The sequence below is a fragment of the Cimex lectularius genome, unplaced genomic scaffold, assembly GCF_000648675.2.
Source record: "Cimex lectularius strain Harlan isolate CLEC.00 unplaced genomic scaffold, Clec_2.1 scaffold41, whole genome shotgun sequence".
NCBI lineage: Eukaryota > Metazoa > Arthropoda > Insecta > Hemiptera > Cimicidae > Cimex > Cimex lectularius.
The window spans coordinates 372,948-389,330 of record NW_019393011.1 but is presented as its reverse complement, the minus strand read 5'-3'; the positions used below and the strand labels follow the sequence as shown (position 1 = coordinate 389,330).

At 34.8% G+C, this 16,383-nt stretch overlaps 1 protein-coding gene across 1 annotated transcript; it reads left to right on the top strand.

Annotated features, from left to right (window-relative positions):
• The first annotated feature begins 1,213 nt into the window (after positions 1–1,213).
• On the top strand, positions 1,214–16,058 carry LOC106665389 (gamma-tubulin complex component 6). The gene is made up of 15 exons (XM_014391788.2): positions 1,214–1,652; positions 5,377–5,594; positions 5,790–5,944; positions 6,069–6,165; positions 8,529–8,632; positions 8,694–8,916; positions 10,815–11,093; positions 11,158–11,309; positions 11,387–11,588; positions 12,313–12,526; positions 12,635–12,827; positions 12,902–13,847; positions 14,545–14,742; positions 14,865–15,037; positions 15,246–16,058. Exons 1-15 carry the CDS (start codon positions 1,466–1,468, stop codon positions 15,550–15,552), a joined length of 3,648 nt encoding a protein of 1,215 aa, XP_014247274.1. The 5' UTR covers positions 1,214–1,465; the 3' UTR covers positions 15,553–16,058.
• Positions 16,059–16,383: the final 325 nt, after the last annotated feature.

Here is a 16,383-nt window from a genome sequence, read left to right as displayed (position 1 = left end):
ACAGTATGTAAAACATAATTAACCAGCCTAAAACAAAGGCACATAGACAGAAACATACGTTAAGAAATAGAAAGAATGGGATGGTAACAAAGACACAGCTGGACAGGCTGAGACAGAAATAAAGATATGCAGTAGTAAGCATGCTGGAAAACGAACAAAACATGCAGGTAGACAGCCACTAGAACAAACAGGAACAAAGACAGATTGAGACAGACCCAATAAATAAAACACGACTGAACATCGAAAAACAAAGGAAGGTAGACAAAAACAAACATTAAGAAGCAGAAAGCGTTAGAATTTTACAAAGACAGAGCTTAGCAGACTAAGACAGAGACAAAGATATACAGAAGTAAACGTACTGTCGAATAAAACATGCAGACAGACAGCGGCATGAAAAGACGAACAGACAGGAACAACAAAGATTGACTAAGACGGACCCAATATATAAAACACAATTGAACAGCGAAAAACAAAAGAAAGTAGACAAAAACAAACATTAAAAAATAGAAAAAGGGAGATCGTAACAAAAATAGAAACAAAGATATGCAGAGGCTGAAGAACGGAAATAGTTATAAAAACAGACAGACAGGTTGAAAATAAAGAGAAACAGACTAAAGCATAAACAAATTATACAGAAGGCAGATTGGGGCAAAAACGGACACTCAAGGACAGAGACAAAAGTATAAAAGCTAAAACACAATTCACCAACCAAACCAAAGGCAGACAGACAGACAGAAATCAAAGAAGAGCAGAGTAAGGCATAAACAAACATCAAGACAGGCTGTCTAGGACATAAAAAGGACATTGACTACAATCGTAATGATAGACGGCGAACTAAGATAGCCAGAAATAAATAAATGTCAATTTAGAAAATGATAGACTAAAACCATAATTGAGGAATTAAAATAAATCGACTAGACAGAGGCATGACTATAAAATCAAAGATAGACTATGAACGAAACACATTTTGATAGAGCCAGATACATTTAAACAGACAGGTGTAACAAGGGATGGACTACTCAGACACAAATACAGGCGCACCTAGACAAACAGAAACCAAGATGGCAAGAGAGAAAGCAAAACACGCTTAAACAGATAGAGATAGAGACAGATGTAAAGGCTGTTGTAAATAGATATCGTCTTCATGTAACCAATGTACTACAGTTCAGAAATCGGCGCAATTCCTACACAAGCAGTGGGAGGGCTCTTCAAGTCTGCAACAGGAAGGTAATATCAGACTCAATAAGAGCCAAGAGGTAACTGGTAAGTACTAAGTACTCAGTCTCAGTAGTCCTAACTCCTAGACCTAGTCAGTTTACTGTCAGAGCCAGACCAAGACTTACGGAGCCTTTAAGAGTTTAAGCAACAGGAATACAGGATGAACAACGTTAGCTTAGCTCTCTTCCTGGCCAGGTCTGATTGAAATTGGCATGTTATTTTTGTATATGCCGCCGGCCTTTTGGATATGGAGTCGGAAAAGGACGACGTCGACCTGCTGGACCAGTACCACCACCTCGGAGTGCCTTCCCTCCTGGGACTTCTTTCAAAGATTTTCGCTACCGACTCAGCCGGTGTGGACACATACCTGGAAAAGGAACTAAAGAGGACGGCTTGGGAAATGTTACTCAAGAAACGATTCATAGAGTCAACGAGTGAGTTTTCCTTGAAATATAATTAGCCAAGGATTTCAGTTTACCAAATTCTCAATTCATTTTCCTAATCCCCAAAGTCATATTCTAAATTGAATTAAGATATATTTTATAAGATGAAGATAATTTACCATATACACTCAACGACAAAAAAACCACACTTAATTTTTTTCCTTAAAAGTATGGTTTTAAGTCGAGATCACGCCTGGTAAGATGCTTTAGCTAACTACGGACGCAGCGTCCATTACGTAGCCCAAGTCCTGGGTGTGCTGCGTTATACCATCATGATGGTACACAGCAGTTTAGGGCCATTGGAAATATAGATTGAAAAGAAGGTAGTGGTCGACCACAATGTACGACAGTTAGAGACCATCATTTTATTGCTATTACTGTTCTACGGAACTATCTTTTGACATCTTCCTTGATAGGTGAGCCGTAAAACAGCCAACAGAAGGATTTACGAGAACAGCATAGCCTTTCGACGGCCTGCATCAGGTTCTCTACTACTGGAACGCATTGAGTAGATGCAACTATTCACAAATCAGCATTTCGCTTAGACCCTTGAACAATGGGGGGGGGGTGTATTCTCTTCACAGATAAGAGCTGTTTTGGTTTGTGGCATTTAGATGACCAGGACAGTGTATTGAGAATACTTTGCTTTCTGTGCCATGTGTGAGTTGTACTTTTCAGACAGTCATTTATGGAATGGGGCGAAATGAACGGCCATGTCCGAACTGATTATCATACTGATCTTTGACTGCACTAATCATCTGGCTTCCGCCAAGGTTATTCCACCCAATCAGCACTAATAAAAATTACCAGTGACCTCCACTTAGCAATGGACCAACGGAAAGTTACTATACTTTTCCTTCTTAATTTTTCCAAAGCCTTCAATTCTGTCCCTCACTCTTCTCTCCTCTCTAAACTTGAATCTTATTCCTTCTCCACCAGCACCATCTGTTGGTTCCACTCCTACCTTACCAATCGCCACCAAGCTGTCTCCCTTCCCAATGGCCTTACCTTTTCTTTCCTTCCTCCAAAATCTGGGGTGCCCCAAGGCCCTAGCATCTCTCCTATCCTTTTTTCCATTTATATCAATGACCTGCCCGACTCCATCCAGTCCTGTAACTATCATCTATATGCCGATGACTCCCAAATATACATATCCTTCCACCCTTCCGATCTTCACTCGGCCATTCTCAAGATCCAAAAAGACCTAAACTCCATCAACGAATGAGCCCTTAAAAATTCCCTAGTTCTCAATCCGTCCAAATCCACTGCCATAATTATCGGGTCCAGGCAACTCCTCAATTCCCTCCCCAGCATCCCACCTCTCATGCTAAATAACCATCCCATTCCCTTCTGCTCCTCGGTTAAAAACCTTTCCTGGCATTCTCACATTTCCCAAATTTCCCGCCATTCCATTGCCTCCCTCAGCCTGTTTCGTCGGTCCTGGCTTCTCTTACCTTTCTCCACCCGCAAACTCCTTGTATCTTCCCTTATACTTCCCTTCTTCGATTATAGCTGTGTGGCATATGGTGGTCTCTCGGAAGGGGGGAACGCACGATTGAAGCGTATTATGAATTGTTGCGTAAGATTTGTGTACGGCACCCATGGGGATCCTGGGTATCGGGGTTGTATTTCCCAACTTTCCTGGCTATTCCCCTCCTTCCGTGCACAGTATTTCCTAGGTTGCTTTCTTTTCCTGTCCATCCACACTCCTTACATCATCCAATCCCTCCATTTCAACTCCTCACATCTCACTCGTAAGACCCACTCATCCCCAATCGACCTTATCCTTCCGCAACGTACAACCCATACCTTCGAAAGATCCTTTCTTATCCGAGCCCCTAAACTCTGGAACTCCCTTCCCCTTTCTATTCGTCACGCTGCCTCCTATTCCTCCTTTAAATCCCACCTGTATAATCACCCCCTCTCCCTCCTAGCAGAGACCTCACATTAACATTTGTTATATTTGTTTAATATTCTTGTAAATTTCTCTTCTGGCCTGCCTTACTGGTATACATTGTGCCAAGATTTCTATCTTTTTTCACTTTTAATTTCATAGAAGGAACTTCCTTTATTTATTTCATGTAAATTATTCTTATGGGACACCAGTCCCAGAATAAAGTTATTTTTCTTCTTCTTCTTCACTTAGGTACATTGAAGAAGTTCTTCTTGAAACTGTGGTCACATTCGCTCCATTTATCGGGTACAACTTTGTGTTAATGCATGATAATGCCATAGCTCGAGTTGTCGCCTATTATGATGATGTAGGGATTAATACAATAAATTGGCCTTGTTCTCCTGACATGAATCCTATAGAATACTTATGGGACACGATAAAAAGAGGGTTTAGACATTGTTCGCCACCTCCAACAAGTGTTGAAAAGCTTCAAACTGCTCTTGTTGAAGAATGGGATTCTGTTTAACAAGACAAAATCCAGTCGCTTATTTATTTGATGCCTAGGAGGCTTAGGCCCTCTGTGAGGTCAAAGGAGTAAATACATGTTATTAATAGCAAAACCAGCTCAATTGTTACTTAAAATTTGATATATCACTAAATGATTTTAAGGTGTTTTGGTGAATTGTCTTGCAATCCATCATAATTAAGTAATTTTTATTAAAACTCATATTTTTTTTCCTTTGAGTGTATATAATTAGATCACCTCTAGCCGTGAGGATCAAGCTAATTGAGCCCAAATCCTAATAAATACGTTCAGTCTCAATATATGCAAAGAAAAACAAGATATTGATAAAGCATTATATACAGTTTAATAGCCCTGTTCGATCTAAAAATCGGAACAGGGGACCCAGATACTCGCTGCAGTGCTCAAGCACAATTCTCAAATTATATGGCATTCCTGCATGCTTTCTATATGGAGAAAGGAATGGCACCCTTTAAATAATACACATCGAGCAATCTTTCTCTATTTGCCGGACGTGTGGGCTTTGGCCCAAAAGTATCTGTGTATCAACCTCGCTTGGCCTATTCTTAATGAGGTGAGGATGACCATTTTTCTACGAGTCAGGTCCTCTGAGGGCCACCTATCGACAGTGCTCTTGATATGCAAGAGCTTTTCTACCAATCAGGCGCAAATTTTGTAATTTGTAACTTTATGTGTATTAGTATAGATTTAATAAATATAATGATAGATTAAAGGTAAAGTAATGGAATTCCTATCGGGAAGGAAGGCTTAAAGTCCAACTATACATTGGGTGTTTTGGACAAGGGGTTAGGACTGCTTTACAATAGTTTTTCCAAATTAATCTCAAATAAAATTCCAAGAACTAAGCAGGGATTTGAACCCAGAGCCACTAGTTTGGCAAATACAAGAAGGACTAACCACTGGTCTACTCAGCCATACCTTATAATAATAATAAAATATGATAGATATTTTATAATTTTTATTATGTAACATGGATTTTTTAAAAGACTGATTGTCTTTTAAAAAATCATTTACATAATAAAAATTATAATATAAAAATCTTCAATACAAAGGAATAACCTGGAAAAAACGATTTAACCCAGGATAATCAAGAATCAAAAAATGGAACAGAACATCTTACAACAGATGCAAATAGTCATATATTTTAAAAGAAACTATATATAATAAAAAGTTAGTTTTAACAAACCACATGGAAAAGTTTTATTTAAAAAAAAACTTGTGATAAATATATATAATACAATATTACAATAATACAATATTAATATTGTTTGTTTCAGATGTTGATGAAATACTAAGGAGTGATGTTTTCTCTGCTGTTATGTGGTTCGTGCATGACGAATGCGACAGAAAAGATGAAATCACCGAGATAATTTACAATCTGGAAATGTTTTTCCAAGAACATAACCAACATTGGGTCGAAGATGCTATTAAAGTATTGCTAATGGTGCACTTATTGGGCCGCAGACAAAAAGTCAAAATTGAAAGGCACAGCAAGGTAACCATCAAACGATTTTAACAATTTTTTTCTTATTCTTTTTAAAACTGACAGATATGTTGAATATGAAAAGTAAATCGAAAATTGATTCCGTGGTATTTGAAGATAATGGTTTTACAGGCCCTATTTTCAATATCATCCGATTATTATATTGACCCTGTATTTATTCGAAAATTTGAGACATTGAATTTTTAGGAAATATTTAAAGAACATGTTGATAACTGGGTTAAAAAAGTCGAACAAAATGCAAGGCCACCGCAAGAATTATTCCCTCATAAGCCAAGATATTTTACATTCAATCCTTGTAGTATAAGTGAAAGCATTCAAAACCAAATAAGGCAACCATTAAGGTAATATCAGCATAAATTTTATATTAATATTGTACAGTCTAAACACAAAGAAATTGCCTTTAAAGTGAAGTAAATAAAATTTGAACAAACAGTTTATTTTATTTGATCAATTGATTTTTCACAGTGGACTTCTGAAAGAAAGTCGGTCATGGCCAGCAGATGACGACTTTTCAAGCCTTAGTGATATTGCCAGTTGTTCTTCCCAATCAAACTACATATTGGTAAGTAAAACTAATAAATATTTAAATAAATATTTGTAAACTATAACATAGAATTAAATAAAGTGAGTATTCTTTGTTAAGAATAAAGGGCCAAGCAGATCCACTATTCAACACCTTTTCTCCTTCATGGTCACTGACCAAAGAATCCCTTTCTTCCAATATGGCCTAAAACATCTATTGGGGAGATCTATTCGATACCTGCTCAATTCAGACAAACAAAGAACATCTCAAGACTAGGGCCACATAATGCATATACCACAAAAAGTGTCCTATTTTTTTTTTATAGAAAAAGTGATCCAAAAAGGGGAGCTCAGTGATGACCTTTTTTCATCTATATCTACATTTTTACATTACAATAATAGAAAGTATAAAGGGTAATAGGGTCATCCTCTAAGTAACAATAATTGTGTAATATCCATTTCCTAGAGGTATTTGTTAAGCTTAAGGCTTTTTAAAGCGGCTCATAGACGATCAATATTATTGCACAATATTTTGGGTTGTGCAATTTAATTGATCGTGTGTAGACGATATTGAAAGTTTGAGCAATACATTGCATGATTGACGAAAAGTTGAAAATATATTGTACAACCTGGAAAATATTGCACCGTCTGTTGGCATTATTGCGCAATATCAGTCAGTTTGGGAAGTACAACCAGTAGTAACAAAATATTGCACAAACTTCAATATCGCCTTCAAAGTATTCAAGTTCATTGCACAAACAAAATTTTGTACAATATTATTGAATGTTTAGGGGCAACCATCAAATTATTGTGCAATCTGTATTGTACAATAATATTGACCATCTATGGGCCGCTTAGCAGTGCTTTAACCTAGGATTTTCCACTCCGAGGAGGCATTCACACCAAAAGAGGACATGTTCCGCTGTTTCTTCATCTCCCTGGGAATATCTGCACAGGTTTGTTTCTGCTGCTCCAAATCTAAGCAGTCATTAAAGCAACCCCAAAATATGAGCAGTCAAACTCATTAGGGAAGTACACTTCGGTCTTTCAAGCAGAAATACATGCCATCAATGGAGGTGCCCTAGAAAATATTAAAAGAGGTTACACTGGCAAAAAAAATCCTCATACGATCAGATAGCTAAGCAGCTAGCTTATATAACTATGTATGTGCTAGCATAGCTATATAAGCATATCACATTGCTTATATAGCTATGTGATAGCATATAGCTTTCAGCATTAGCATATAAAAATACCACTTCAAAATTAGTCAGTAAATGCATCCAAAATCTCCAAAACATGGAGAAACACAACAATCTGATAATATCTTGGATACCAGGACACAAAAAAATTTTGGGTAAAGAAAAGGAAGACAAACTGGCCAGAGGAGGATCTGCAAGACCATAATTAGATCCTGAACCTATTCTTGGGATAACAAAGCAAATGTAGAATCCTCCTTTCCATAATGGATCCAAAAATGGCAAAAAGGAGAAATGCGGACTCTAAGGGTGCCAGACACAGTAAATTTATGCTAATAAAACCCTCACCAAGACTGGGAAACTTACTGCTTCAGTTAGAGAGGGCTAAACTCAGAGACATAATAGGACTATACCCTATCTGAGAAAACGTACATAACATGGGCAAGCTCAATGATGACCCAATTTTATGTTGTGCAATGAGAAGGAAGAAACATCTTCAAATTCAAAGCTCACTCAATCAAGACAACCTGGAATACAAAGAAAACTCTGGGAAAGGAATTGTAGCAGCGACAGTCAATGACCTAGTACTTAAAGATTGTAATACCTTAGGATCGAGTCAATTGTGCTGAACTAAGGAACTTGAAAGTACAATAAGGTATAAGGCTGTTGGGGAACAAAAATAAAAAACCTTCTAGTATCCTTATGATATCTTCTACTTTCTTGTATCCTTATTCATCATCATCCTTCAGGCCTAGGCTCTTCCACCCCAAGGAGTCATAGGCCTCTGCACCAACAGAGGACGTGTTCCGCTGTTTCTACTTCTCCCTGGGAATATCTGCACATGCTTGTTTCTGTTGTTCCTAGTAGACTACAGTGTCCAGTCAGCAGTCCTTTTATCATTCTAGTCCTAATAGGTTATGCCCTATTTCTGCTGTTAATCTCTTTAAAGGCCCCGTATTAACTTTTTTGCGAGCCTCTATACTGGGATACAATCCCATTGAACAGAAGACTTATAATGGCAATTGATGATTCATGGTTGATGAGTGAGAAAGCTGTCTAACCACATTATGAAAATAATATGGCTTTTGTTTGTTATTTCTTAGTTGACCTACAATTTGGCATGGAATATTTTTGTAATGTGCTAAATAAAAGAAATACATGTTACACAAATCTGAATTGTGCCTTAAATGTGTTTTAAAAATTTCAGGATGAAGGGTTTGTAACTCCTGGCGATGATGTAGAGGTTTCCGAAAATACTATACCAGAACAAACATATCGAGATATTTCTGAGGAAGAGAAAAGCGATTTTGTGTATGTTGTCACAATTAGAATTAAGCCCTTCATTTTCATAATTGGTTTGTTAATTTCACAGGCCATTCACTGATGTAAATTTGTGTGATATTCCAATAACTCGAGATAAGGGCAAATGGACACCTTTTCGAACAGTATATCCAATCGAGCCGCCGTTTTTCTCTCTCGACATTCATAGTATTCATCAACAGAAGCAAGATCATTTGATCTTCATTCCTAGAAATGAGTTGATTAATGACTTGAAGGTGCTATTATTAGGTGTTGCATCAAACAGCTTTTATAAGGTAAAATTTTTATCATTTTAGCCTAACCAATATCAGGAGAAGCCAAGATGGAAAATAAGATGATTTAAGTCATGATTATTTATTTAAATATATGGATTATCCTTGTTACAAAAATATAAGTTTCATAACACTAAATAATTAATGTTAACTTGAACATACTTTATACAAAATATGTAATATGTAAGTGAGAATGAAAACATTAAGATAAACATTTACACAAGAAAGCAACAAAAATATAAATAAATCATTACATCATTATAATAACATTCTAGTAGAGTTGAAAAATAACAATTGAATGTTCGAAAACGTGAGCTAAGGTAAATTTGAAGGGGAGGGGGGTAGAAATTCGAAGAAGAACCATTGCATTTTATTGTATGAAGCTTTCTGGTATGGTTTTTGTGAGATTACAGATGTCATTTTTATTTTACAAAGCAAGTTCTAATTGATTTATTTCTACCCCTCCTCTTCAAATTTACCTCTTAGCTCACATTTTCGAACATTCAATTGTTATTTTTCAACTCTACTAGAATACTAGAATGTTATTTAAAAAATTGGATATATCAACGTAAAGCATATTAGATGAAGAAGTTTTTGTGAAATTTGAGTTGTAGGTATTTTTTTGTAACCTCAGTAGAACGTGCAATTATGACCAAAATTTTAAATTTTGTAATTTTGACATGTTCCAACTGATATTGGCTAACATTTTATGTCATTCAGATTATTGCAAAGAAGTATCTTACAGCAAATTTAGCGTTCTTTCAGATGGTGTAATTGGATTTGTTGAAGTCTCAACATTTTGGAAGTTGTAAGCGTTTTTATGTGGTAAGGTAGTGAAAAGTTGAAAAAACCTAAATTGACGAATATCTTCAAAATAGAGAACTTTCCGAAAATTTTCTCCTGAGCATTTTTTGCTCCAAACGAAGAGTAGAATCAATTCCCTGAGTTTCATCAGAAGGAACTGGGACACCCAGTATACTCGAAACAGGAAACCATTTTATCTAAATTTTGATTATCTGTAAGAGTTAAGATCAGAATTATTTCTATAGATATTTAATGATTTTACTACAGTTACAACTTAACTACGTCACTTTTTAAAATTATGTTTTAATGAAAATAGTGAATTCTGTTTGGTAATTGGAATGGCTATATTAAATTTTAAAGATGGATGGTGCTATCTATATCCAGCTATATGTCTACATAGGTGGTGTTACCAGGGTTTTGACTGAGAAGACATTTCTAGATTAGAAAATATTAGGTTTAACATATTGATATTAAATAATTTTTTGGTATTTTTTTCATCATTATTTGGCCAGAATCTATTACGTCTGATTTACAATTAGTTTTAGGCAGATTGAAATCAACTAATATTAAAAATTCACTAATTTCGTGGTCCGCTTGACCATTTAATACATTACAATTAATTAAGGTTTTTAGTTGACATGAAACAAAGTTAATGGCACGAGCGGGATTCGAACCCACGATCTTCAACTAGATACGCCGTTGCTCTACCACTTGAGCTATTGTGACTCGATCCACTCGGACATCAACTTCCTATCTCAACCCCACCTTTTTGAATTTTCCCTCCTTTTTGCCATTTTGCAGGAAGTTGATGTCCGAGTGGATCAAGGTCACGATAGCTCAAGTGGTAGAGCGGCAGCGTATCTAGCCGAAGATCGTGGGTTCGAATCCCGCTCGTGCCATTAACTTTTTTTCATCTCAACTGAAAACCTTAATTAATTGTAATATTAAAAATTTATTTGAGGGTAACAACTATGTAAATCTTCTCAGGGAGGAATATATTATCTTGAAATCAAATAGAACATTTTTGTAGATTTCTTATTGTTCAATTAATTTAAATATTTTTTATTTATTAATTTTTTTTTTTTTTTTTTTTTAAGGAAAATGATCAATTTTTTTTAAAGAAAAATTTGTATACTAACGGACTGAGCCCAAACGTTTTGATAGAAGCTTGCAGAGAGTTTATAAAAACAGGAGAAAATTACCTAGCCCTAGAAGGTATATGCAAAGAATTGGTGAAAAGCCCTTCACCTATTTTAACAGCGATAAAGCCGTGCATAGACAAATATCGTTACAAATATCAGACAGTAATAAGTACATTTTCTCATACCGAAAGTATTTTACTATTTCAAAAATATGTACAACCTCTCGCTAAACAGGTTAGTTTTATTTTTTATTTGTAGATTTTTTTTTCAGCTTACTGATTAAGTTATTGAATTTCAGGTGAATTTTCTTGTTTCTTGTTTAAGACCTCTGCCAGACGGGATAGAATTTCTTGGACATTTATACAATTGTTTGTCAAAAATGTCAACATCGTCGTCTGTTTTTCACCTTGCAGCAATTTTGTTTTACAGCAGTTGTGAATCATACTTTAGGTTCGTTCATTAGTAATGTACATGTTTTACAAGGAGATAGGATTATTATTTTTTATTTATTCATTTTATCTTTGCAGTGTGTTAGATAAGTGGATATTTTATGGGCAGTGCCATCCGGATTTGTTTATAAAACAAAATTATATGCCACATGAAATCACAAGCAGAGACAGCTTGTTAAAAGCTTATACTTATATCCCGGAAAAAGCTCCATGCTTTTTGCCTTCGGACAAAATATATTTTTGTGGATTATACCTAATAGTTTTGCATTTGTGTGCAACGGTAATAATAAATAGTTCTTAGTTTACTATATCCATTATAATGTTTTAAATCATTGTTTATACTGTTCTGATATATTTTATTACTTTTACTATGTTTTATTTATTTATTTTATTTATTGTTTACTTTTTATATGTTTGATATTTCATTTTAATTTTTTATTTGTTATGATTTATTTATAATTCACTAATTTCGTGGTCCGCTTGACCAATTAATATATTATAATTAATTAAGGTTTTTAGTTGAGATAAAAAAGTCAATGGCACAAGCGGGATTCGAACCCACGATCTTCGGCTAGATACGCCGCTGTTCTACCACTTGAGCTATCGTGACCTCGATCCACTCGGACACCAACTTCCCATCTCAACCCCACCTTTTGAATTTTCCCTCCGTTTTGCGATTTTTCAATTCACGAAATTAGTGAATTTAATGAATTAAAATGAAGTATACTTCACTAAAGCTCTCCGTGGCTATTTCATTTGTTGCCGAGAATCCAATCCGATTACACGACATTTGAAAAATTGCAAAAAGGAGGGAAAATTCAAAAGGTATGGTTGAGATGGGAAGTTAGTGTCCGAGTGGATCGAGGTCACGATAGCTCAAGTGGTAGAGCAGTGGCGCATCTTGCCGAAGATTGTGGGTTCAAATCCTGCTCGTGCCATTGACTTTTTTATCTCAACTAAAAACCTTAATTAATTATAATTTATTTATAATGTTTACTTTTTAGGACAATTATTTGACATTTGACAATATAAAAAGACCTCAAATTACTCTATGCGCGAATTATAAGTCATTCAAACTATTGGAAGAAGAGTGGTTGCAGTATTATGAAAAGTGGTCATCTATGCAACCAACAACTTGTGGATGGTTAGATGATTATGATATCGATTTATCTGAAGTAGGAGAACAGCGAGAAATTCAAGCAAACAAAATTTTAAGTGGTAAAAATTAAATTTTTAATTAAATTATTTATTATTTTCTTTATTTTCTTTTTTTAATTGTAAAACAACAAAGGTCAAAAAATTGATAATCATTTTTGTCTCGTTTAGACATGAAGTTAGTGAGACAAGGCTTCTTTCAGAAAAAAAGATTAGAAGAATTAAATTTACAAAGAGAAATCCTTCATTCTGAGTTGGAAACAGCTTTTATAAAATTTAAAGATCACATTAATACTGATAGGAAATTAAAAGAGCAATTTTATGAAGAAGAACAGAAGCGGATAAATCTTCAAGAAACTCAAAGGTATGAATCTTAAATCTCATCACAAATTTAGTACGTAAACTTTGAAAACAAAAATTTAAACTATTTTGTTTCAGAATTAAATTGTGTCATCATTACAAGACCTTAATGTCTGCAAGTGACAAAGCAAACGATCATTTTGATTGGGTAACTAAACGGGAAATATTATCTGGTAAAAGGATGCAGTTGTTAATGGAAGAAGAACCACTGTCTGTAAAAAAGAATGAAACTGAAAGCCAATGCTCTCAAGAAAACATGACAAATAACACTCCCAATTCCCCTGAAGTAACAGTTGCTAGTGATCAGGCTAGTGTTTTACCAGATGATCTGGTAATGGTAGACGTTACTGTAGAGCCGAGCAGTGCACCAACTGAAAATAGTGAAAATGAAAAGAGCTCAAGTTTGCCGAATGAAAGTGCCAGTTTGGTTAATGATTGTGTGAAAATAGATGATCAAATAAAGAACATTTCAGACAATTTCAATCAAACTGAATGTATTTTACCTCAAAATACTAGTGCTAATGGAACAGAACACGAAACAAGCTCTGAACTTGAATCTAAAGTAACAGATACTACAAGCAGTTTCAACAGAAAGTATTCGTACTCTGATAATTTCAGAAATAAATTTTGTAGTGTTAAAGTTGACGATATAATGTCAAAAAAAGAACTTAAGGATGAATTTGATAAAACTCAAATTGACAGTATTATCTCTAAATCCATATCACTCCCTTTAAGAATACAGACAAAGTTGATCAATGAATCGTTATTATACGTGTTTTGCATTAAAAATAAGTTGTTATATCACATTTTGGCATTACGAAAATATTTCTTTTTATATGATGGTGTATATGGGGAAAAACTTTGCAATGCACTTTTCAATGCTATTAATAAAAAGGAACCAGCAGAACTTCTTACTTTCACAAATTTAGGAAACATATTACAGGACGCTTGCGGTGACAATGTGAAAGAACTTACTTTTCTAGTTTCCGATACACCTCCAGGATTTGATCTCACAAACCCCCAGGTATATATTATCATTTATGTAACCGCTTTGTTCAATTACTATTATTAGACAATTAATGGTTATTTATAAGCTTCAGTTTCGCTCTGAAATTACTAATTTTTGAACACTAGATTTGAGACCAAAAAGTCAGTGTCATAGATAGGATTTGAACCCACAATTTTTAGAACAGTATCCTAACGGTCTAACCTCCTGAAATACTGTGACTTTAGGGAAAAAAGGGAATTTTACAAATTGTGTTAAGACGGAAAAGTCAATGTCTTGGGTATCAAAGTCATGGTGGCTCAGGAGGTTAGAGCATTGACACATTGACTTTTTTTAATCTTAAATCTCATGTTCAAAAATTAGAACTATTATTTAGGCTTGGTATTTCTATATTTTTTATATATTTTAATTGTGATGTGATAAATAGATTATTTGCAAGTAGAAAAAAACATTACACTTAAAAATTTATTATATATTATGAAAACAACATTATAAATGGACTAGAAATGTGACATTTTTCTTTGTGGTGATAAACCTGTAATTTGGTTGTTGCTAATCATTTTCATTTCAGCATTTTGCCATGTTTAGTGGAGACCCAACACTGAAAATGGAGAAATGCGTCTGACAGACCAACCCAGTGATATGCAGACCAAAATCATTTTTAGTGACCAAATTATAAAAATATTGCACTCAATTAGGTTTTTTATTTTTGTAGGTCCTTAGCTGCCTCAATTTAAGTTATAAAGCTGACTGGCCACTGAACTTAATATTAACAGAGAAGACCATAATAAAGTATGATACTGTTTTTTCTTTTGTCATGGCTATTGAACAAGCAGCTTGGTACTTGAAAAAACTTTTTTTTCTTCTCAGAGTTAAATATGTTGATGTGGCTAATTCGTTACAATATAAACAGGTTAGTTTGAAATTGTTCAAATTAGTAATAATTTTGAAAATGTAATTTTACTTTTTTAAGCTTTGGTTTAAAACAAGTACAATATATGTATTTTTTACATCTATTGTCTCACTTTGTTTTAGATACAACTTCATCGGCATGTCATGTCACAGTTCATTAGTGCATTTAAATGTTATTTGGCTGTGGTTGTATTTGAATCTAGTTGGAGAAATTTGGCAAAAGTCTTGTCAACTGTGAACAGTTGCGAAGAACTTTACAGAGCACATATAAACTATCTAAAAGATGTCCGTTTCAAGTATGTTTTACTGTTAATATCAAGTATGTTTAGTAATTTATACTTATATGAGATTTTCCCTTAATTGAATTTCAAATATTGATAGCATTTAATAAAATAGTATTTATTTGAATGTATGTGTCCATTGAGAAAATAAATTATTCTGGAAAATACATTTGAAATAAACACGCACTTTTTTGAGAGATTAAAAAATATATGTGTTTTTTAGGTGTTTCCTTAATCAGTCAGCCAGCAACACCCTAGTACACTTAATGAAGCTTCTGCAATGTATCTTGATGTACTGTCGTGTTTATGAATTTGGGGAGATAGATATCGCATCTTCAGGAGAATTTTTCCACAGTAAATTTTCCAAATTGAACCATACTTTTCAGAATTTCATGTCTTTGGCAAAGTACTTTATCTATATTATTCAATCCTACGCGCAAAATAAACAACAGAATCATTTTGAAATTCTACTCGAGTTTCTACACAATAACTCGTTTTCAACATCATACGATGTTAAAACCAAGTATTAACCAGTGCTGTTCACACTCTTATTTAACTAAGGATAATGTAAGTTAAGGATGAAATTAGTCTTTCATTAAATGCCAAATGTGTCCTAAATGTTTTTAATATTTATTTTAACCATGTTCTGTTTGTTAAAATTTTATAATAAAGCATAAAAAAACCTGCCAGGCTCATGCTGGTTTCAATCATATGTAAGAGCCCTCGTATGTTAATTATCTGTATCAAGTTTAATCAATTTAATGATCTGTATGTGAAATTCGGATTACATAGATCGCCGGCGATGATAAAAATTTAGCTAAGTAGTTGACGAACCCTAAAAATGCTTGTAGGTTTTGATCTTGAAGAACAGCTTTCACTTTTCATCCGTTGAGTGCAAACCCTGTTCATTGATCTGGAACCCTAGATATTCGATGGAAGTTTTCCCATATTTACACTTCTTAGATCAAGTCAGTCCAGGATCCTTAAACTTCTCCAGTACCAGGATGATTGTGGGGGGCCGCAGTAGCCGAGTGGTTAAGGCGTCAGACTCTCAGCTAGTAAATCCCACGGTCGTGGGTTCAATCCCCACCGTCACCTCTGGACTTTTCTGACGCCTAAGGGGACCGGTGGCCACAATTGAAAGAAATTGACACGGCACTCATCAATGGAAGGTCTGTGACGGGATCGGATCTCAGCGACCCTGAATTTGGTCCCAACCCCCTTTAAAAATGAGTTTCTTCGATGGAAGAACACCGGTACAACGGGGGCTCAAGTTCACATTTGTGTTGCGAGCCCTCCCCCAAAAATATGGAGCCAGGGATAAAGTACAATAAGCTGTACAGCTCAGCTGCAGTGCTCAG